Source organism: Heteronotia binoei, chromosome 6 (assembly GCF_032191835.1).
Source record: "Heteronotia binoei isolate CCM8104 ecotype False Entrance Well chromosome 6, APGP_CSIRO_Hbin_v1, whole genome shotgun sequence".
In the NCBI taxonomy this organism is placed as follows: Eukaryota; Metazoa; Chordata; class Lepidosauria; order Squamata; family Gekkonidae; genus Heteronotia; species Heteronotia binoei.
This window is the reverse complement of record NC_083228.1, coordinates 91624459-91649261: the sequence shown is the minus strand read 5'-3', so window position 1 is coordinate 91649261 and position 24803 is coordinate 91624459. Positions and strand designations below refer to the sequence as shown.

The 24803-nt window shown below is 44.1% G+C and overlaps 1 protein-coding gene across 2 annotated transcripts in view; it reads left to right on the top strand.

The window, feature by feature from the left end:
- Positions 1-24803, top strand: part of CAB39 (calcium binding protein 39) — a 99273-nt gene that overhangs the window by 64467 nt on the left and 10003 nt on the right. For both annotated transcript variants that reach the window (XM_060242158.1, XM_060242159.1), the window contains exons 3-4: positions 11347-11511; positions 20717-20835. In XM_060242158.1, the coding sequence (XP_060098141.1) occupies positions 11347-11511; positions 20717-20835 (284 nt within the window). The remainder of the gene's footprint in view (positions 1-11346; positions 11512-20716; positions 20836-24803) is intronic.

Here is a 24803-nt window from a genome sequence, read left to right as displayed (position 1 = left end):
TTGTCCGCTGGTGTTGTAGAAAAAAGGTCTCCTCGCTTGCCCCTTCCATTGCGGAGGTACTAGCGTTTTTACAGGAGGGCCTAGAGTCCAGGTTAAAACCAGCTACCTTACGAAGGCAGATAGCTGCCCTGTCCACGGTCTTACCTGTCATTGGAGGGTACAGGCTATCTCAACATCCACACATCCAGTTATTTTTGCAGGGGGCTAATTTAAAGTCACCTCCGACAGTCCATCGTTTTCCATCTTGGCGACTCCATACCATTTTGTCAGCTCTTACAAAGAAGCCATTTGAACCTCTTCGAGAGGTGGACTTAAAATGGGTTCGAATGAAAACTCTCTTCTTGGTAGCCATAACGTCTGCACGTTGAGTTTCGGAACTGGGGGCTCTATCAGTGAAAGCTGGGTTTTGCGTGTTCCATAAAGAAAAGGTGGTTCTGTGCACAGATCCTTCCTTCCTGCCCAAGGCTGTTTCTAAGTTCTATCGTACACAAGAAATCTACCTACCCACATTTTGTCCGCAACCCAAACATCCAAAGGAAGTCGTTTGGCATACCTTAGACATGTGCAGAGCCTTAAAAATTTTCATCCTGAGATCTGAATCGATTAGGAAAACAGACTATATGTTCATTAACATCTCTCCTCCCAGAGTTGGAGATAAGATGTCCACTTCGTCAATTAGTGCAGTTCTGAAGGCCTGTATCAGTGAAGCATATAGGGCTTCAGGGTTGCAAATTCCTAGAGGAATTATGGCCCATTCCCTTAGGAGTGCCTCCCCAAATGCGGCACTGCTGAATCGCGCTTCAGTGGAAGAGGTGTGTAGAGCTGCTACCTGGTCCTCTCCATCTACATTTGTAAAGCACTATAAGATTCATTCCATGGCCTCAGCAGACGCAGCATTTGGGAGAAAGGTATTACAGCATGTTCTGGGGGAGGCCAGCGATGAAGACCCACGCAACTAGGGGGGACTGCTCTGGTAGGTCCCACAGAGATGTCTGACAACCTCTGAGGGAGAACGGCCCATTGGACTTACCGTGAGGGGTCCTTCCCCTCAGAGGTTCGGAAGACATCTCGCCACTCCCAGATTTATCTTCATCGCTTATATCTTATTATGCTCTATCTATCTACTACAGCTTTTCTCCCTTGTACTGTTCTACTTTCAGTACTATTGGAGTTCACTATTACAGTTTATGTTGTAGTTTGTAAGTTGTTAAGTTTGTGTTTATAGTCCTTCTAGTTAGAGGGAAGACAACACTGTTTTCGAAGTCCCACAACTGAGGGCGGGGTTATTCCAAAAGCGCCAATAGGAAGGTGAAAAAAGTGTTTCCTGCCTCCCTGAAGGAACAGTAGGAATAACCCACAGAGATGTCCTCCGAACCTCTGAGGAGAAGGACCCCTCACGGTAAGTCCAATTGGCCGTTCTTCCCAATGGGGTCCAATAGTGGTTTTCATAGTTCCCCTCTCCATTTTAGTCCTCAGAATAACCTTGCAAGATAGATTAGTCCGATTGGCCCAAGGTTACCCAGCAAGGAGGAATATACGTGTGAGGAAATATGTGAATCTGAGCATGGAAGTTCAGTTGAGAGTCTCTGGGTAAAAATAAAAGGAGCAAGAAATAATAGTTATATTATGGGGAGGGGGTCTGCTATAGACCACTAAGCCAGGCAGAGGACTTGGATGAGACACTCCTAGAAAAGATTACAAAGTTCTCAAAGAGCCAGGGCACAGTGGTCATGGAAGATTTCTGTTACCCAGATATCTGTTGGAAGTCCAGCTCTGCTGAAGCAAAAGGTGAAGTAAATTCCTGACTTGTCCTGACAGCTTAATTTTTCATAAAGTGTAGAGGGAAACCAGAGGATCTATTATCTTGGACTGCCTTCCCCAGTCATCTACGCTTTACCCCCAACAGGGAACAGACTGGTTGACAAGGTGAAAGTAGTGGGCACCCTGGTTAGTAGTGACCATATAATTTTGGAATTTAGAGTCTTGGGGAAGGGAAAAGCTATACATAGTCAGACATATGGGTTGGACTTGAGGAAAGAAAATTTTGACAAAAATAAAGTTATGCTGGGTAGAATTCCATGGCCAGAAATACTTAAGGCAAAGGGAGTTGAAGAGGGATGGTAGTTTATTAAAAGTGAAATATTGAAGGCACAAATCACAAATGATTTCTATGAGAAGTAAAAATGAGGGGAACCTAAAGAAGCCAAGGTGGCTCCATAAAGAGCTTTCTAAGGACTTGAGAAATAAAAAAAGACTCGTTTAAGAAATGGAAGGAGGATCTTATAACCAAGGATGAATATAAACAAATAATCAGTGCTTGTAGAGAGAAGGTTAGGAAAGCTAAATATCAGAATGAACTGAGGCTGGTGTGAGGTGTTAAAACAAAAAAGGGTTATTTTCTTAAGTTCAGAGTAAGAAAAAGAGCAAGAACATGGTAAGCCCCTTGCAGGGACAAGGAAGTGAAATTTTAACAGGTGATGAAGAGAGGGCAGAACCGCTCAGTTCCTATGTTTCCTCAGTCTTCTCCTGTGAGGGAAAGGGTGCTTAACATGTCAAAACCAGAACACATTACAGGGGAAGGTAGTTGCAGCCTAGGATTGGCACATTGACAGGCATATTACAAAAACAGCTAGTTTCTTCAAATGAAGCACAGGGCCAGATGAACTGCATCCAAGGGTACTAAAAGAACTTGCAGACATAATTTCTGACCCTCTGTCCATTATTTTTGAGAATATTAGGAGAATAGGTGGGGTGCCAGAAGATTGGAGGTGAGCAAATGTTGTCCCCATCTTCAAGAAGGGGGAAAAGGAGGACTCCATCAGCTTGACATCTATACCTGGAAAAGTTTTAGAGCAAATCATCAGTCAGTCCAAAAAGTTGACTGTGATTACTAAGAGCCAGCATGGATGTCTCAAGAACAAGTCCTGTCAGACTAACCTTTTTTTTAGTAAGTTTTGAGCATAATATAATCCCATTATACATATCCTGGTTCAAAAAAGGTCCACTGTCTTCTTTGCTTGATTAGTGCACATCTCTCTCACATATGGTATGTCATTTACATTAACATTGGGAAGGATCTTATGACCCATGCAAGCTACAGCCCTGTTTAACCTGAGCACAGAGATACTGGTTGAATTGTATAGAGCGGCATGTAAGAATGTATGTGCCATAGTTGCATGTCTTCTCCCGTCCCCACCCCTCAATAAATACAAAATATTGTTGGAGGTTGCAGGACTGACATGGACAAAATGCCATATAAGAACTGCACTGATGATGGGAACCAAACAGCACCACCTACAGCTATGGAAAGATGAAGGGGAGGGCAATTTGTGTGGCGCTTACTCCTTGTAGCTTTCCAGTGTATTAGATGTTTCAGGGCGCTGCTTGGAGAAGGGGGTGGATGAGAAAGACACATTCTTCCTTATAGATTCTAAGCCCTGTCTGGCATTTGCCAGAAAGCTACAAACCTTTGTTTAGTGTTATACAGAAATATCAGAATAGAGGGTACATCATTTGGCTAATCGATGCTACATTTGTTGTATTCATCTTATTAGATATCACTAAGGTACTTGATGTGACTTATTTGCCAAGCTTGTTTAGAGGTTCTAGTGAAGGGCTACTGCTTTCATATACTCTTGATCAGGGGTAATTTTGTAGAAAAATAGGTGGTGGAGCTCATCCAGGGCTTGTTATGCAGCTGCACATACTATTCAGTGGACAAAGAGGTAGAACCTCAGAAGGAGGAGGTGGAACTCTCAGAAAGGTTCAGGAGCTGTGCTCCTGCGAGCTCCCACTGAATCTGAGGCCTGCTCTCAATTGAAGAACTGTAATGGTAAAAAAGGTAAAGGTAGTCCCCTGTGCAAGCACCAGTCGTTTCCGACTCTGGGGTGACATTGAAACTTGTTACAGGGTGATTTGCCATTGCCTTCCCCAGTCATCTGCATTTTACCCCTAGCAAGCTTTTACCAACCTCAGAAGGATGGAAGGCTGAGTCAACCTTGAGCCGGCTACCTGAACCCAGCTTCCTCCGGGATCAAACACAGGTCATGAACAGAGCTTAGGACTGCAGTACTGCAGCTTACCACTCTACACCACAGTGCTCTGTAAGCTCCTTCTGTCTAGAGTGGTCATCTTCTTCCACCAAACACACAGCTTTGGAAGTCCCTTGGACATGGAGTGGTACAGGGACATGCAGTGGTACCGGGGCATGCAGTCTGTGGTACTGATTTTCATTGGAAGATAAAAGTAGTTGACTGGTATAAGAGTGTTCTGAAGTTGCAGTAGTTTGTGTGTGCCCATCTTAGAATGGTCTAACTTTTGAACTTCTGCTGAGTGTACATTTCTGTTTTTTCCTGATTTAAACTTTTACTAACCATAGTTTAACCTTATGCAACAATTCTTCATGTTATGTCAAAGAATGTGTTGAAACAATAGGAAATATCAGGTCACTAATTCTTCATCCTTTTAAATATGCTGTCATCATTAACTAGATTAATTGAGCACTAAACCTGTGTAAAACGCAGCTGCTTAGAGTCTTTCCTCTGCTGTGATCACAGAATTTCTGTTGGCTCTGTCAGCTGCATCTGAGCAGGGAAGCAATATGTTTGCAAAAGCACAGTCATGGTCTAAATGCCAAGTGAAGAGGCTTCCATCAGTGAAAAGGTTCAGAGTAAATCTACCTGAAATTGGTCATATAGAAAGAATGAAGGTGACAACTTTCTGAAGATGTAGAGAACAGTTGCTCACTCTTTACTGGAATTTAGAAAATAACTCACAGACTTGTGTGCTGGTATTGTGTGTGTGTAGGAGAGCCAGTTTGCTGTAGTGGTTAAGTGTGCAGACTCTTATCTGGGAGAACCGGGTTTGATTCCCCACTCCTCCACTTGCACCTGCTAGCATGACCGTGGGTCAGCCATAGCTCTGGCTGAGGTTGTCCTTGAAAGGGCAGCTGCTGGGAGAGCCCTCTCCAGCCCCACCCACCTCACAGGGTGTCTGTTGTGGGGGAGGAAGGTAAAGGAGATTGTGAGCCGCTCTGAGACTCTTCGGAGTGGAGGGCAGACTATAAATCCAATATCATCATCATCTTCTTCTTCTTCTTAGGATGGCAGAAGGATTTCAGTTTTCCAGGTTCCAACTACATGCCCTCCACCTCAGTTTTTGTTTAGTGGCCTGTACGGTCAAAGCAGTGAAGTAAAATTCTACTTCAAGTGCTTTAGAAGTTATAGACTGTATTTCTTCTTAAAGTGACCATTTATGTTAAGGTTAGATTAGGTCTGGGCTTGATTGTCATTGCGTTGATCTATTCCCATCTTTTGGTTTACCTCAGCATTTATTTTTATTCAACCAATGTTTTTGGTTTGTGGCACATCTAATAGCCCTTGGTGCTGTAAATATTTACTTAGTCACAGAACAGGCTTTGCTAACATTCTATTCCTTCCTCCACTGACCTTGTAGCAATGTGAAATGTCCTTTTGACATTTCAGCTGAGGTCTGGAATTCTGGTCCTGGTCGTTCTACTAGAATATACTTAGATGGCAACTAGCTTTATTGGGTATCTAATAAAACATAATTTATTCCACTGGCAGCTTCAGAATACAATCTGTATACAATGAAAACCCACAGTCCTGTTGCAAAATAGAACTTAAAATAAACTAAAAACCTTTGGCAAAACTCAGACATCCTAGAACCAACCCCCCCCCCCCCCCCCCAGCCTGTCATTGCCAAGCAATCCAACTACCAGCCTTTCTTAAAGGATGGATTGAGGGGAGATCTGTAAATGCTGTCATCTAGAAGTTGCCGTTGTATATAGCTAGCCAGGACATACTGATCAGGGCCTCTTTAAATGACCTAAAATACAGATAAGAACAGTTAGTCTTCAAGAATCCCAGTCCTACACCATTTAGGACTGTAAAGGTCTTGCCTGGATTAAGCATCAGTTTTGTTGTCCTCATCCAACCCACCACTGTCTTATTCATTGGTTTAAAGGGCCCCCAGCATCCTTAAACTTAGAGCAAATTGAAGGTAGAAATGGGTGTCACTGTGTGTTGATTATGCTACATCTTAAATCCCTCAGTAGTTTCATCATAAGCCAAAGACAAGGTAGAAAACCGGCCATACTCTGCTACCATATTGTAGACTATGACTCACAAGGAGGATCAGAAAACAGTACCTCCTGATCCCACAAAGAGCCCATCAGATTATCATGGTATTGAAAACTGTTGAGTGGTCCAGGAGAATTAACAGAAATGTGCTGTCCTTCTCCATCTCCTGGCACAGATAGTCAACTAAGGATTCCAGTTAAACCACATAATCTAAGAAAACCTGGAATTTAAAAGTTACTGCCTGCAGCCGCCCTGAGCCTGCTTCGGCGGGGAGGGTGGGATACAAATAAAAGTTGTTGTTGTTGTTGTTGTTGCTGCTGATTCACTCTGCCCTGCAGTGGTATGTTGAAGACTCAGTGACGTAAATTTGTTTAAAGTGGGGACATCTGGGGGTGATTTTTTTCCATAAAGATCGCTCTGTGGTTTCCTTTGGCACCATGAAAACTGATTCCTCTCTTGATGGGTAATCTTCTGCTTCAGCACATTCTCCCTTTCCTTTAAGCTGCTCTCAAACAAGGATGATCTGCCCTGACCTGGATAGCCCAGGCAAGCCTAATCATCAGATCTGAGAAGTTAAGCAGGACTAATCCTGACGAGTACTTGGAAGGGGGACTTCCAAGGAATATCAGGGCCAGAATGCAGAGGCAAGCAATACAAGCCATCTCTTTGAAAAGCTTCCAGGCCCCACTAGGGCTTTCCGGAAGTCACCTTAACTTCTAGGCAAGCAAGCATGTGTGCACACACTCAAAGAAATACTTTAAAAATAATGTAAAAGCTAGGATTATCAAAGGTGACACATGTTATTTATTGGTATCGGTCAATCCGTCTCCTGTGGCCATCTTGGACTTGTCGCTCTGTGGGTTTCACTCCACTGAAACCCCACTCTCCTGATGTCTGGGCTTCTTCCTATTCCTAGAAGAATGCAGGGTCTCAGAATTAGCTACCAGGTGGGGTTACTTTGCCCCATCCTCTGCTGGCTGCTGCCTTCTCTTGGATTACCTTCTTTCTGTTCTCCTCCAGCTCTGCTTCCTCCCTGATATTTGTCCTTGTGTTTTATTCTTGAAACTCCACCCTTTGTTACCCCACCACCTTCCTTGTGTTCAGCCCTGCCCCCCTATTTAGCCAAAACTCAGGGTGCCTCCTGGTTTCTTCCTGAGAACATTCCCCTCCACTAATGCCTTTCACTGAAGGGAAGGCACAGGTGAGCATCGTCCTGTTCTTCGGGCTTTACTGCATCTTTCCCTGCACTTGCTAGCCTTGCTGAAGTGCTCTGGTCCAAGGCTGCCTTGTTTGCCATGGATCTGAGGCTTCGCTTAGCCAAGTGGTGTCCTACAGGCTCCTCCTGGGCCCATGGGGTCTAGGTTGTCCCATTCCAGGTCGCCTGTCTTGGTTGTGGGGTTTACTGTGAACAGTAGGGAACCCACTGCTGATGGGTCAGTACAAGACCTTTGGTGCGGATGGCAGCAGGACTTTCAGGGTTGCGAGTCCCTCCAGGTCCATGTCAGGACAGTATCGCATCTTCAGATTCCTTTGACTATATAATTATGTAAGTAAGTAAGTAAAATTTTATTTATATCCCGCCCTCCCCCGCCAAGCAGGCTCAGGGCGGCTAACAACAGCAAAACAACAATACATTTAACAAAACATTAAATTAACCCCAAACCGATTAATACATTAGTTAAAACAGTTACTAAATCTAAAAACATTAAGTTAGATCTGACAGTACCGTTATTAATCGACGCTATGCCTGTCAGTTTGTGAATGATGGCGGATCTCCAGACTGGACCATTTTGATGTTTCTTTGTGGACTTGGTCAGCCGTTCATGAATGCCTGTTTGAAAAGGGTGGTCTTGCAGGCCCTGCGGAACTGATCAAGGTTCCGCAGGGCCCGCACTTCCTCTGGGAGTTGATTCCACAAGGAAGGGGCCGCGGTAGAGAAGGCCCGTGCATAGGTAGTCCGAAGTTTAACTTCTTTTGGCCCAGGGGTGGTCAATCTGTTTTTACCTACTGACCTCAGTGCTCTCTGGGGCTCATAATTATGTTGAATAAGTTGATATTGTGTAACAAATTAGGTAGTCACTAATTGGGTGATTGGTCATTGGCTGAATCAAATAGTGATCTGGCCATGACGTTGGAATTATTGTCAGTTCTGCCAGTTCCAGATAATGAGTTTCTTGTCCAGAAGAGACAACAAAACTGAATAATTTAAAAGCTAGGGTTTATTACTGTATGTGTTGGGCACATTCCATTGTTAGAATCATAGAATTAGAAGGTACTTCCAGGGCCATGTAATCCAACCCCCTGCACAATGCAGGAAATTTACAAATACCTCTCCCCACACACAAGAAGATGATGATATTGGATTTATCCCCTGCCCTGAACTCTGAATCTCAGAGTCTCAGAGTGGCTTACAATCTCCTCCCCCCCCCCCACAACAGACACCCTGTGAGGTATGTGAGACTGAGAGATCTCTCCCAAAAGCTGCCCTTTCAAGGACAGCTCTGTGATAGCTATGGCTGACCCAAGACCATTCCAGCAGCTGCAAGTGGAGGAGTGGGAATCAAACCCGGTTCTCCCAGATAAGAGTCTGTGCACTTAACCACTACACCAAACTGGTTCTCTTGTGACACCTGCTCCATGACCAGAAGATGGAAAACAAAACAAAAACACCCTCCAGGATCCCTGGAAACTGACCTGGAAAAAAATTTTTGCCTGACCCCAGAGTGGTAAACAGTATTTTCCTGGCCGTGTAAGAAAGGGCCATGAAAACTAAGCACTGATGCAACCCTTCCTGTCCTCCTTTCTCATGCCTGCCTCTGCTTCCTCACCTATCTCACCTTAGTTGCTGTTGAACTGAAATTTCAAGTGGACAGCACTGGAATTCATTCATCTGAACCTTGATAATAAACACTTGGTTGGCTCACTTGCCCAGGGCAAACCCTGTATCAGGGCAATTTTGGGCTTTATCAACAGAAGTATAGTGTCCAGATCACGTGATGTGATGGTATTGCTTTACTCTGCTCTGGTAAGACCTCACCTGGAATATTGTGTTCAGTTTTGGGCACCACGTTTTAAGAAGGATATAACAAACTGGAACAGGTCCAGAGGAGGGCAACGAAGATGGTGAGGGGTCTGGAGACCAAGTCCTATGAGGAATGGTTGAAGGAGCTGGGGATGTTTAGCCTGGAGAGGAGGCGGCTGAGAGGTGATATGATCACCATCTTCAAGTACTTGAAGGACTAACACATAGAGGATGGTGTGGAATTGTTTTCTGTGGCCCCGGAAGGTAGGGCCAGAACCAATGGGTTGAAATTAAATCAAAAGAGTTTCCGGCTCAACATTAGGAAGAACTTCCTGACCGTTAGAGCTATTCCTCAGTGGAACAGGCTTCCTGAGGAGGTGGTGGGCTCTCCTTCCTTGGAGATTTTTAAACAGAGGCTACATGGCCATCTGACAGCAATGAAGATCCTGTGAATTTAGGAGGAGGTGTTTGTGAGTTTCCTGCGTTGTGCAGGGGGTTGGACTAGATGACCCTGGAGGTCCCTTCCAACTCTACGATTCTGTGAAACCCCAACTCTTCGGTGCCTTTTCAATTCACTGTCCCCCTAGGAAGTAATCCACTCCATCTGAATTACCCAAAAGATATAAATAGTTTGAAGTTATAAGTATCGAATGCCTAATTAAAGTACCACTATTGGACTACTGCAAGAGCCTTGCAAGGGGGTACATTTGCTCTTTCAGACTGACTTGCGATCAGTAGCAGTTCCAGGGGGAAATAATGCACTTTACTCCTCCCACTCCGAAATGATGTCTTGGCTTCAGGTGGACAAAACGGTATCACCCGTTGCACTTGTATCTCCCTCTTCTTCTTACAACTGCACATACATAGAGTGCAGAGAAACGGTACAGTGAACAGAGCAGAGGTCCCATCTGTTTTGAGCCTGCAGATACCTTTGGAATTCTGACACAGCGTGATGGGTGCTGCCACAGGAGGCAGAGCCAGCTATACAATGGCTGCTATAGCTTACCTTCAGTGACAGTCCTTGTACTGTGTTGGCATCTGCTACTGAGGCAACGTTTTTAAAAATCTGCAGAGCCAATCAGATTGTCCCTGTCCACATTCTAAAAATACTTGGAGGCACCAGGAAAGGTGTCTGCAGGCGCCGTGGCATCTACAAGAATGACGTTGGGAACCCCTGGATTTAAAGTGTTGAACCAGGTAGTCCAAGTTCAAATCTATCTTCATCCATTAATCTTGTTGATTGGTTGCACAGTCTTGCTGTACTGTATCTCATAGGGTTGTATCCAGGATAAGGTTTCTGCCAACCAAAGGCACTTCTGCCAGCACAGCAAAACATTCTTATCTCTCCCCTTCTACAGCAGCCAATAGATGTTCCCTAAGCGCTGCTCTGGGGGACAGGGGACGCTCAAGAATGGCATAAGGGGAAATTGATGGTCTGCAGAAGAAATGGAGAATTGACCAAAATTATGCTTCCCCTTCTATTAGCAGAAAAATTAACTTTGTATCCCATCCATAGCATTGTTTAGGATAAAGTAAGAGACCCATGTATACCACCTAATCTCAGAAGAAGAAGAGTGGGGTACAGAGATTCTAGATTAACTCCCCCCATTTTTATCTGCACAATCCAGTAAAATAAATTAGGCTGAGGGATGACTCACTGACCCAAGGTCATCCAGTAAACTTCATGGATAAGCAGAGATTGAAATCAGGGTTGGACAGGTTTGAGGTGGGTGAGGCTCTATTTTCTAATGAGGCAGGCTGCCTCTGAATTATGATCGGTTGGGGGAGGCATTGGGCTTTGATTCTATTCTTCCCTTTGCTGATCTAATAATTAGCCATGGTTTTTTTAAACCTTGTGTTTTCCCATAGGTTTATAACAGGAACACCAGCTGTTTTGTGAGTTATTTGTTATAATTTGGTACACTGAAATCCTGTCCAGAATTCTAAAGGCTGGCTCATACATACCAATGAAAATAATGTATGCATTTAAAATATTTATGTTTTACTTGCACAAACCAAAGCCAGCTGAAGATAGGCAGTGAGACCAGGTCTGCCATTTTTATCTTCCTGCTATCTCCCTACTGTTACCTTTTATTGTGTTAATTCAGAAATTGCTTAGGCTGATATTTATGGAGTGTTTTGGTTAGGAATAAAATATAATGGTCATTATAGTGATTTTATTTCTTGGAAATAATTATGAATACTTTGTCTTTCCCCATTCAGGCTACCGAAGAAGTTTCAAAAAATCTAGTTGCCATGAAAGAAATCTTATATGGCACAAATGAAAAGGAGCCCCAGACAGAAGCTGTGGCCCAGCTAGCTCAAGAACTGTACAACAGTGGTCTTCTTAGCACCCTAGTAGCTGACTTGCAGCTAATTGATTTTGAGGTAAGAATATTATAGCTCATGGAAAAGACTACATTGAAAGTAAGTGTGTGAGATATTCTCTATCATCAGTTTAAAGATCCTTCTCAGTCTTGGGGTGGGGGTTGAGTTGAGGCATAACATTTGAGAATATTAGCAAAATGTAGACATCTTTTATGTATATAAATATGCTTTGTGTGCTATATATTGGTTTAACATACTACAGTGTATGTTAAACAGTGTAGAGTCCTCTTGTAGGTTTGCATCTTGTGCACAAGGAATAAAGTACAGTTTCAGGGAGACTTATGGGAGGCAGAACCTAGCAACATATTAACAGTGTACACAGGGATAGAAAAGCAGATATTGAGTTGCATCTGTCAAAGCCTTTCCAACAATTTGTCCCAAGTATCCTGCCTATCATGTAATGAGGTTTCTGCACCCTTGCTATTGGTCTCCATTACCCTGGTTAGGGACAAGGAAAGATACTAAGAAAAGTAGCCAGGAATGAATATAAGCTCCCTGCAAAGATGAAGATCCTCATCGAGAGATATAAGGCATCGAGAGATATAAGGCATTGTGTAAACTGTAGTCCCATTATGTACCCAGTACGTATCAGGCACAAAGGATAGTATACATCCAAGGGAGGGCAGAGAAGAGGAGACAGAAGAAGAATGGAGAGGACGTCAGCAAGAATGTTTCCTTAGTTGCATCCTATTGTCTACTCTTGCTCCTTATCCATAGGGAAAAGGTAGCATGGAGTGCAAGAAGAAATGAGGAATTTGTGCATGTGTGTATGGAAGGAGATCTAGAATGTTATGGCATACCTGGTTTAGTGTTCCAAGTGTGTTGTGTGCAGGTTGAGCTGATTTCCAAGCAAAAATATCTGCAGATTTAACTGCAAATAGTTTTGGTTGTCCAAACTTGATTTTGAGGAGAGCTGGGATGAGCATGCACATTTCTGGTTCCTTCTGCTGAAAGCCACTGGTAACTCTTTGCAGGTGGAGCAGTTTCACGTGTGTGTTGTCACCTTCATGGTATCGCTGAATTGATACACTAGCTATTCTTACTGTGTTGACTAGGAGATTGATGTGATTAGCTAGCAATGCTGCCATGGTTTTGACTCGCTGTAATGTGATATAAATTTGATTTGAAATTCCAGGAAATCACATCTCTCCCTTTAACCTTAAAATCTGAACCAGAGGGCAGTTTGTCCTTAAAAAAATCTTGGTATGGAAGGTTTAATAGGAATGTCAAATCTCTCTTGGATTCATTTTTGAAATGGGTTGTTACGAAATATGTATTTCCCTTGCAGAAACATTCCAGAATAAGATTAACCAGGAAGTCAACAAAACCATAGCTGTGATGAGCATTACTTCTAAAGCTAGATTAGTTATATATTGGGAGACATACAAACTTTTATTATATAAAGTTTTAGAAAATTTAACCTGCTTAAAGCCCTTTGTTTTCCCCAGCACATGTATTCAGAAATCTCATTATCCAAGGGCTTCTTTTGCATGGCAGTCTGTCAAGAAAATCTCAATGTCTACACACAACTTAACATGGTGCACTGGCCAGGCATACTGGACTTTATTGTGATCATACATAAACTGATTGTGTATCCTAAAATACATTCAGACCTGACAACAGTGGTTTGCATGGCTGGGCATTTGCCAGGGTCCTCAGTGGGTACATAACTGGAGTTGGGGGGAAGGGTATGATTAAGTCTCCTGCTTCTACCTCTAGTGTCCTAGGTGTGACTTTTATCAGAAATGGAAGGTTGTCCTTGCTAAATGTTGCAATACTGGGTTTTTTTTAAAAAATAAAAGAAAAAACACTACTGCATTTCAAAAGCGTGCATGGGAGATGGTTGTTTGAGTCCTGTTTTAGTTGAATTTTCTTGAACAAATTGCTGATGGAACAGTGTTTTTTAAAAAAATCCAGAAGTGTCATTGATGATAGCTGTTGCTACTTACTTTGCTTGCAGATCACTGTACAATTTAGTATTTTACTGTAATGTATCAGTGGTTTGTTAGGTAGTTCAATTCGACAAGTGAAATATAAATTTTCTAAGCACATAATGCACAAAGAGGTTACTGGCTAAATGAAGTCTGGCATAGTTTCCCTCCCACCTGAACCTATAACATTCTAAAAATGTTAACATGGCTTCTTTATCATTGTGCACTTTTTCATATAGAACCACCCACACAAAGTTTAATGGACTGTCCAGGGCACAAAATGGGTGCAATGGACTGTGCCAATCATAAAATACTGGTAAGATCCAAAGCAAGTGTTGTTCCATGACAGAAGGAGATGCTTCCAAGTAGATGCAGTGGTGCTCGGCTCTTAGCTTTGGTGATGGTGTTTGGTTTCAGTTTACAAAGAAAGGGGAGGGCTTGTTCCCTATATGACTGCAAGGATAGTTCCCATGCTCTAGTCTAGAGCTACTCTTGGTTCATAATCTCTTTCTTTTGAGAAAAAAAAATAACCAATGTTTGTTTTTTATTTTTTATTAGATTTATATACTGCCCTCCCCTTAATGGGCTCTGGGCTGCTAACAACCAATAAAACAATGTCAAAATATCAGAACAATACTATACAATAAATTAGTAAGTAAAATTACGAAATCAATAACCAGCAACTATCCAAGATTTTAATGGTTATGGTGCTCATGATGCTAGTGCAGTGGTATCAGCCAAGACTGTCAGTTCTGTAGTGTGGCAGCTGTCTCCTATTCGTTCAATGCAAGGCAAAAAAGTTCCATCTTGCAATCCCTGAGGAACTGTGGGAGGTCCTGTAGGGCTCTGATGTTAAATGTGATTCTCCCCTTTCCCCCAGTGATAGATTTTATATCCTGGTTTTCTCGTTGTGTAAAGCTGTGGGCTGCTTTATTCTTGAGAGAGATATCCATTCCTCAGGGAATGTCTGCTGGTATAGACATGTGAGGATAATCTGGCTGTGACATCTGCCACCTTACTGGTCTCCAGAGTTGATTTGGCTGATCTGGCTGGCTAGGCAGATGTCTTTGACCCCCCCTCCCCCATTGCTCCATGTGCATTTCTTCTGAAGCTGCATACTTGGTGGAAGAGGACAACCATCTTAGATAGGAGTGGTTCCATTCTTTTATCAAGGTTATACAATAGCTGTGCTCCCTTGCTAGAACCTCCAAACAAGGGATGTCTACTGGTATATACACAAAGATTCCCTGCCCCTTCTCATTAATACAATGACACTGTTGCCTTGGGATGTAGTACATGGAACACAAAATGTTTTTATTTCTATCAAAAGTGCTCCCCCCTTCCCCAGTGTATTTTCTACATAGGTCAGTCCTGGTGATTTTGTTCTCTGCTTGCACCAAGTTATTGTGTCTTTATCATCATCAGTGACAAAGTTACATCACTTGGAAGGGGTAAATGCTTCAAACAATAACTTAATTGTGTATTGCTGTGTACCATTACCAAGTTCATTATGTGGCTAACAAGGAAATGCTGTTACTAACAGCAAATACAGAAAGAATCATGGGACCCTGGGCAAAGTTGGCTGAGCTGGTGAATGACACTTGACTGTTGTGCCACATGGGATTTGGGCGAGGCAGTTTACATAAACACTGCAGTACTCATTGTCAGAACAAAGAGCTTTGGGATAGCTTATAAAGAGCTTTGGGAGAGCCAGTTTGGTATAGTGGTTAAGTATGCGGACTCTTATCTGGGAGAACTGGGTTCGATTCCCCGCTCCTCCACTTGCACCTGCTAGCATGGCCTTGGGTCAGCCATAGCTCTGGCAGAGGTTGTCCTTGAAAGGGCAGCTGCTGTGAGAGCCCTCTCCAGCCCCACCCACCTCACAGGGTGTCTGTTGTGGGGGAGGAAGGTAAAGGAGATTGTGAGCCGCTCTGAGACTCTTCGGAGTGGAAGGCGGGATACAAATCCAATATCTTCATCTTCTTCTTCCTACAATAGTTAAAATCTGAAAACCCACTATTTACAAGAGGTTTGTGTTCTGATCACAGCTCAACATTAGTTGTATGAGCCAGAAGGCCCAGTTTTCTGTGACTGGTTCACATGAAGCTGTAATAACACTTAAACAATACAACTTTGGTGGGCTGGTAGGGGACCGGTGGCAATGGTCATAGAATTGGCACCCCCTTTCCTGGATAGCTTGACCTGGCTAACCCAGGCTACCTTACCTTGTCAGAACTCAGAAGCTGAACAGTGTTGGCCCTCCTTAGTACTTGGATGGGAGACCAGCAAGAAAGTCTTCTATGCAGAGGCAGGCAATGGCAAACCATCTCTGAATGTTTATTGCCTTGAAAACCTTATGGGAGTCACATAAATTATCTGTGATGTGATGGCACTTTGCACACACACACACACACACATTCTCTCTCTCTCTCTTCTGGGGAGGTGCTGATTTTGTGGTTGGAGCACACATAATCAGTCCTTTTTTATGTAGCTGGGTCACTAGAATGTGATCAAAGCCACACGGGGGCCATTAACAGAAAAATGGGAACTATTTGGCCAAGTTTAAAAGGCCTATGGATTATCAAAGAGGTCTTAACAACTGTTCGTATTACATTCTTACATTGTTGTTCCTTTATGCATTTTGTTCAGCTTAAATTAGTCCATTATGTTTTGATGACAGATTTCAAGCAAATAAATGTAATTATATATAAAGAAGGCTGTCTTCTTGCACAAAAGCTTTTCAGTCCCTGAATATCAGAATTTTTACTGGAAGAATTTCTTTAGTTGGTTCAATAAAGAGCTGTGAAAAAATCTAGTGGAGTTCATTGCTGGTGTGTCAGTTGATAGGTCTGCAAGGTCAGCTCTCAGAGGATACTGATTCTATAGGACCAGAAAAGACTCTGACCCAAATCCTATCAGTCTTGCCTTTTGATTGGAAGGGACATTGTGTTGGAGGCAGCAAAGAAACTTCCTTATTCATTAACTTCTAGCCAGAGGTGAAAAGAGGCCTTGTAAGACTTTAAAGCTGCTTGGAGAAATAAAAAAGGACGAATGTACAGCATTTATTTAAAAACTTCCATCAGCTGCTGTTCTCTGTGGATGCAGAGTGCCTCTGTGCCTGTGATGAAATATTTTATACTGGAAAATAAAGTGAAAACCAGTTCAGATTTATGCATAACTGTATTATGACAGTACTTGGTGCCATTTAGTCACAGCTGGTTTATGGTGATCCCTCCCTTCCTCTTCCCCATTGGGAAAGCCGTTAGCCAGAGGCTGTTGTTAAGCAACCAGTGTTACCCTCCTTTGCCATAGAGTCTACCCTCCAAGCAGTTATTTTCTCCAGGGAGAGAGAGATCTGTTGTCTAGAGCTCAGTTGTGATCCCAGGAGATCCTCAGGCTCCACCTGGAGGTTGGCTACACTAGGCCTGACAATACACTCTGGGTGACTTGATGCTTCCTGACTGGCATGACTTAACTAGGTCTGGCTGCTTGCCTCCTAGTCAACAGCATTCCCCCTATGACAGCCAGTGGGACTTAGCTGTTGCCAACTCCAGGTCTGGGGCAGTGAATGCTCTGTATCCTTGGTGCTTGGGGGGGGGGGGCAAAGTGGAAGGACTTCTAGCCCCACTTGTGAACCTCCTGATGGCACTTGGGGTTTTTTTGGCCACTGTGTGATACAGAGTGTTGGACTGGATGGGCTATTGGCCTGATCCAACATGGCTTCTCTTATGTTCTTAAAATACCTGAAGATTTGAGGGGTGGAGCCTGGAAAGGGTGGATTTGAGGAGGGGTGGGACCTTAGACAGGTACAGTGCCATAGACTCCACCCTCAAAACCAGTTGTTTCCTTCATTGCCAATCTCCAGGTGAAGGCTGGAGATCACTCTGACTTATAGCTGCTCTCCAGATGGCAGAGATCAGCTCCACTTGAGGTGGTGGGGGGGAGTGAATGCCTTCACTTGGGTGGGTGGGAAGACAGCAAGGGTGGGGAGGGGCACTCAACCTGAACCACTCAATAGAGTGTGTTGTATTTTTCTTCACAACAGGCCTTATTCCTAGTCCATAATAATTAAAGTTGCCAGCATGAAAAGTAGCCCCTAAACCAATTCTCTGCATGACCATGTCACAAAACTCAGCACAGAAAACTCTCCCCAGTATTACACATGCCAGGAAACATCAGTGAAATGTGTTCCAGGGCAGAGTTGCTTTATTGTTCCTGAAGACTAATGGAGACTATGCTCTTTGGAACTCAGTGAACAGGCTATTCCATATATTTGGAGCCATAATCAAGAGGGTCTGGGCCAAGGAGGATTACATCTTCTGGGGGTGGCATCTCAAACAGAAGTTGATGGGAGGATGAGAAAGTGGCGGGCTGGGCGTTGGAGTACCCGAGGCTAATGGTCCTGGGTGACTTCAACGTCCATGCTGACGACACGGCCTCCACTCAGGCGATGGATCTAGTGTCGTCCATGGCGACACTGGGACTCTCTCAATTTGTCACGACTCCCACGCATCAGGCCGGGCACACATTAGACCTGATCTTTGCGTCCGGGATTGTGGTGAACGATATCGCCGTAGAAGCGGTTCCATGGTCGGATCACCTAGCCCTTAAGGCCCGTATGGGGGCGCCGCCCCAACCCTGTATGGGCGGAGAGCCTATTTTGGCTCGCCCTCGGGGCCAGATGGACCCGGAACGGTTCCAAACGGCCCTGAGGGATCCCTGGCCCACTGGCAATTCCCTCGATGACCTGGTGGAAATCTGGCAGGGCCAGCTATCCAGGGCTATCGACGAAATTGCACCCCGGCGTCCTCTGCGCCCTCGTATGAAGCTGGCTCCATGGTATACCTTGGAGCTGCACCAGCTGAAACAAGGGCTCAGACGACTAGAGAGGCAGTGGAGGCATACTCGGGACAAAGCGACGAGAACATCCTATAGAACGTTTATGAAGTCTTATGAGATGGCAGTCAAGGCTGCAAAGAAAGATTACTTTGCAACCAAGATTGCATCTGCAAATTCGCGCCCAGCACAATTATTTAGAATAATTGGGGATCTTATAACATTGCCACAAGGCAAACCAAACGTTAGAGAATTAGAAATTGGCTGTGAGGCATTTGCGAAATACTTTGCAGATAAAATCTCGTTACTCCGCCAAGACCTGCCTACCACATTGGATACAGTGAGTGAAATTGAGGCTCCGTGCCTGTCTTCGGGTTCAGTGCTGGATCACTTCGACCCACTCAGCCTGGAGGAAGTCGACAGAATTCTCTCCGCTGCTCACCCGACAACATGTGATCTGGACGCTTGCCCCTCTTGGCTGATTAAATCTTGCCAGAGGGAGCTTAGATGTCCTTTACGGGACATCATAAATAGATCCCTCTTAGAGGGGCATTTTCCAACACCTCTGAAAGAGGCCTTGGTCCACCCTCTCTTGAAAAAAGCTACAGCAGACCCGGCCGAATTGGCGAACTATCGTCCGGTGTCTAATTTACCGTTTTTAGGTAAAATTATTGAGAGGGCTGTGGCGTTGCAGCTACAGAGATTTCTGGATGACGCTTCTGTCCTAGACCCTTGCCAGTCTGGCTTCCGGCCGGGCCATGGGACGGAGACGGTGTTGGTCGCCTTGATGGATGACCTCCAGCGGCAACTGGATCGAGGCGGCGTCGCGGTGCTGATGCTGTTAGACCTGTTGGCGGCATTTGACACAGTCGACCATCAGCTACTGACGCGCCGCCTCGCCGACATTGGGGTTGGGGGGTCGGCCTTACAATGGCTTTCCTCCTTTCTCCTGGGTCGGGGACAGAGGGTGGCCATCGGGGGTGAACGGTCCCGGAGACGCACACTGGACTGTGGGGTGCCTCAGGGAGCAGTTCTCTCCCCGATGTTGTTCAACATCTATATGCGCCCCCTTGCCCAGATTGCCCGGCGGTTTGGGCTGGGTTGCCATCAATATGCAGATGACACCCAGCTCTATCTGTTAATGGACGGCCGTCCCGACTCCGCCCCAGGGAACCTCGACCGGGCTTTACAGGCTGTTGCAACGTGGCTTAGACTGAGTGGGCTGAAGTTGAACCCAGCGAAGACAGAGGTCCTTTGTGTGGGTCGCGGCGCACTGGGAGGGGGAATAGCTCTCCCGGCCTTTGACGGTGCGCCATTGAAAGCAGCGCACCAGGTAAAGAGCCTGGGTGTTCTACTGGAGCCTTCATTATCCATGGAGGCCCAGATAGCAGCCACTGCCAAGTCAGCATTCTTCCATCTGAAGCGGGCAAGGCAGTTGGCCCCTTTCCTTGAGCGCCGGGACCTCGCAACAGTGATCCATGCAACGGTCACCTCAAGATTGGACTACTGTAATGCCCTCTACTTGGGGCTACCTTTGTGCCAGATCCGGAAGCTGCAGCTAGTGCAGAACGCGGCGGCCAGGCTGTTATTGGGACTCCCGAAAGGGGAACATATACGGCCAGGGCTACGTGGACTGCACTGGCTGCCGATTATATACGGGTCCAGTACAAAGTGTTGGTCATTACCTTTAAAGCCTTATATGGCCGAGGACCTGCCTACCTGAGGGACCGTCTTTCCCCATACGAACCCCAGAGAGCACTGAGGTTAGCCGGGAAAAACCTAATGGCTATCCCCGGGCCGAAAGAGATTAAACATCAAAATATCAGAGCACGTCCTTTTCAACCGCGGCCCCTGCCCTATGGAACCAACTCCCTGAGGAGGTGCGGGCCCTGCGGAACCTTGACCAGTTCCGCAGGGCCTGCAAGACCACCCTTTTTAAACTTGCTTACCCAGACTGCTGAAGAAGGCTGTTAATAAGGATCCGCCAATGCGGCTTAAAGATCTAGACCACTGTATATAAACTGGCAGAACTAGTGTCAAACATCATCAGCACTGTCAGATTAAACTATTTAATTGTATAGACTGGTTTTTTAATGTTGCTAAATAATGTTTTATATTGTTAAATTTAAAGGTTTTATTATACTGTATGTTATTGAGAAATGTTGTTAGCCGCCCTGAGCCTGCCGAGGCGGGGAGGGCGGGATACAAATAAAATTTATTATTATTATTATTATTATTATTATTATATATGTATTTTTAAATTTATCATTGGATGTATTATTATCTTCAAACATGAATCATGGCTACAAATACCTGAGGAGTTCTTGAATAATAATAATGTCCAAGTAATTCTAAATTGGGCGACTCAGTTTGCTGCTTTAATGTTATGCCTTGTTATTTATACTGCTAATGTGTTCTATGGCTTATTTTTTTGGCAGGGTAAAAAGGATGTGGCTCAGATATTCAACAACATTCTGAGAAGACAGATTGGTACAAGAACTCCCACAGTTGAATATATCTGCACTCAGCAAAATATACTATTCATGCTGCTAAAAGGGTATGTTTAATACGTTGGATAAGTAAACTTAAACTGACACACACACATTTTAAGTCTGTTTCACTTAGTAAGAGCTGTTGCCCTTCAGTCCCTACATATTGCATTTAATTGGAAATGTTTGTGTCAGCCTGAAAACATCCAGCCATAGTTGTGAGAATGACTGGTGGCTGATTATGGCTGATGTGATTGGGGCTATATATCCAGTTTGCAGACAGAATCATGATGCTATCTTGTGTTGCATATTGAGGATGAACTGGTGTGAGCTGGTCCTTTTGTCATTTACCAAGTATTAGTCTAATTGCTGTTTGTTCCAAAAGCCTCCTTGGTCATACTGAAGTCCTTCTCCCCCATTTGACGACTTTTGATATGCGATCCTTGTAGCCATGGTACACCATTGGCTGAGGCTTCCTGAAACAAAGAATTAATTCATTGGGTGCACTCACTGCCAGATTGCTGCTTTCTCGTCTTACATTGTCCACATTGTTACATCAGACACCATACTCAAATTCTTTCGACACCCAGTTCCTGTGAAACAAATGTGAAGCCTTACATCAGATTAACAAGTAGTGGTGTGTTGGTGCTGTTTGGAACAAAAGGATATTTGAGTCTGTTTTGCTCAATAGTTAAGAGGAAATGAGATTCCCTTCCTTTTGTTAAAAAAAAATCTGCAAAGGGATTTAAATGTCATGAATAGTCACAAAACTCAAGAGCTGGGACCATGCTTATAACACTTTTGAGAGCTTTTTACATAATAAAAAGGTTATTCTCCTTAGCTAATTTGTAGTATAATTCTGAGGTATGTTTCCAGTTGGATTTGGAACATTTTTCACTTATGTAACAGAATCTTTGAAAGTACAAACATTTTCTTCCCCCTGTTCTCAAGAAAAATAGTGAAAAGTACTTCTCTTCTTTCTTCTTTATCTAAATTGCATCTCATGTCTGAGAATGTCAGTGTTTCTTAAAGTGAAAGGGAGAGACTGACAAATTATTAGGCAGGACATAGCTGATGCCTCGTTTCTTAACTAGTCTGGTCTTTATATGCTAGAATTTGGTAATGAGAACAATGTGAGCGAAGCATACTGAACTCCAGCATTTATGGTTGTTTATTCAAACTTATTATTTGACACACACTCCGTAACAATTTAGTGGGATGTTACTATACTAGGATTGCCAGATCTATGAAGATGTGTGGTGCTTAAGGTTCAAGTTATTTAAAGCATCAGTCAAAACCAGTAGTGTGGACTGTGCTCCCAAGATGGCAGGAAGCCTTTGCAGCTACTGAGTTACTACTGTAAAACAATCCAGCATTACATCCTAGTAAGAACATTTTTTTCGTTTATTAAAGTTCAGTTGGAGTTTCTGTTTAGAATAGATATATCTAATTTCCAGTGTGGCCCCTCTTTGTGGATACTTATTTTTGCACATTGGGGGCACATTGAGGGGTCAGAGATTTTTCTGCACACTTGCGGCACTCCCATGGTGTGTAGGAAAATCTAAAAACCTTTTTAAAATATACAGGGGGATACTTAAATCTCCCAAAAGTAAAACTTCTTACCAAACCAGAGGACAAGGAGCCTTCTTTTCCTCTCTGTCTCTCACGTAGTGTCCAAGCTGCTGAAAGCCTTGGCAGGCTTGCCTGAAGCAACTCCAGGCAAGCCAGCAAGGGCAGGGAGGGAAGTCAGATGGCTCACCTGGAGCACCTCCTGCTGAGCTGTTGAGAACAGGGCAGGGGGAAGCCTTAGCAGGGCAGCTGGCACAGTTCTAGGATGAACCACTAAAAGCAGCAAGGGGGGGAGGGAAGTAAGATGGCTTGCATGGAGCTGTTCTGGGTGAGGAAGGGGAGGGAAGGTTTGGGTTCGGGTGACTCTCATGCAGCAACTTCCAAGGGCATGGGGGCGTTCCTTCCAGGGAAAGAGGTTCCGTTGCACTCAACCTCAGTACCGGGGAGGGGGTCAGCTGCTTGCTAACACCACTGGGTGAACGAAGGTGGCTCCAGCCCTGCACAGACTCTGCAGCAGGCAACCCTTTGTGCCCCACAGCCTTGGTGTCTGCAAGCCCTCCATCTCTGCTGGCCTGTGGCCACTGGCCCAGGCACCAAGAACAAAGCCCCTTAGCTGGAGAGCCAGACCAAGTGGCTGACTGGTTGGGGCTCATTTGTGCAAGGGGAGCCCAGAATTGGAGGGGGGGGGTCAGTGGGGCTTCAGAAACAAGTTTCCTGGGATGCCCTCTTAACCTGGGGGGGAGGGCGGGGGGCATCACAGTCAACAAGATCCATCCCTGATGGGGAAATCAAGTTAAACACCTCCACGCCTGAACTTTATTCTATAAGCAGATTCAGTAGGACCTTAGAGGACAAAGCAGTTTTCAGGGAATAAACTTTGGGAAGTCATGGCTCCTCTCCTTAGATACCAGCTCCCTTAGATACCATCCCCACAAAATCTTGATTCTTGAGCTAATGAAGTGATAAAGTTCATTAGCACATCTCAAAGGAAGAAAGAGTGCTAGTGGTCTCTCGTAGAACTGCTCAAACTGGAGAAGGGGGTCTCTTATTACAACTTAAACTAAAACACAATACATGACATTTTGATGTGGGTGCCCACTTGTTTATTCTAAAAGCATAAATAAAAGTCACTTGATATGAATGACAGAATGAACCTAAACATCTGATCAGATTACATTTTTGGAAAGTATGGCCACTCGTGCAGCCAGAGTCTTAGACATATTAATGGAATTATGAGCCGTGTTGACATAGGGAGGGAAATCACTGTCTTTGTCCTGGATAAATGAAGGGACTGCCTTTTTCCATACTGACCTACCAGCATGCAACCATTGTTGGCAGACTTCAGGGAGGAATAATTAAAATCAAGGGAATTAAGTCATGAAGTAAAAAAGAACCAAATTGAAATGATTTATTTAAATAAAAATGTATTTATGCAGTCCACCAAGTGCCACTTAGCTAGATAACAGATTAAGAACTTATATAATAAAAGCATGTATTGAAAACCATTAAAATGAAACAAAAGCACATCATTAAAACCAAGCTAAATACACAAACAAAAACATAAAAACTGCAACTAAAACATATGACAGGAAGGAGGGATCACTGAGGGAACACCAGTCAAAACAAAACTGACAGAAGATGGCAACAGAAGAGTCTCTCTGACTGAGAGATGACAAAACTGACAGAAGATGGCAAGTCTCTCTGGGGAGAGAGTTCCAGGGTTTTGGTGCCATGGTAAGAGGGTCCTCTCCCAAGTTGCCCTCCACCTAATCCCAAAGGCAGGGGCAGCCAAAGTTGGACCTCAGAAGATGACCACAGACTTCCTAAATAAAAAGTGTGTACCAATTGGTTGCTATAACCTTAAATACATGTTTACCTAAAACTGAACAGAGCTTTCATACAACTTCAGGGAGTACTCTAGGTTTCTTACATGTATAAGTTCATAGTTATGTATTTGATAGCCATGTGTGCCTTCCTAGCCTGTACAGCTCAAAAAATCCACACAAAGTAGCTACAAGACATGAACGAGGGAAATTTGGATGGCATTTTGGATTGATGCCACAGTGGAGGCAGAGAGCACAGCAAGAGTAGTGGGAACCACTGGGGAAGGGAATGGGGTTTCCCCTGTCCTGCAGGTCCTTCCAATATACCCTATTTTTGTTACTGTTATAGAAAATAATGTCCAATAAATAGTTTATTTTTAGATAACTTGATGATGTTGATTCCAGATAGAGTCAACCTGCAGCCATGACAGGTTTCTTAAAGTCTCGTGTCAGTTGTAATACTAAAAGTTTCCAGTGTTCCTCTGCCTTTATAAGTAATATAATATAACTGCTCTGCCTTACCCCTTTATTATGTTCTACCCACAACAGTACATAATCTCCACCAGTGTTAGCTGGTAGTGCTTAGTGGGCTGGTAAATATTTTCTGTGGAAGATAAACATCCATGTTGTTTGGACATATAATT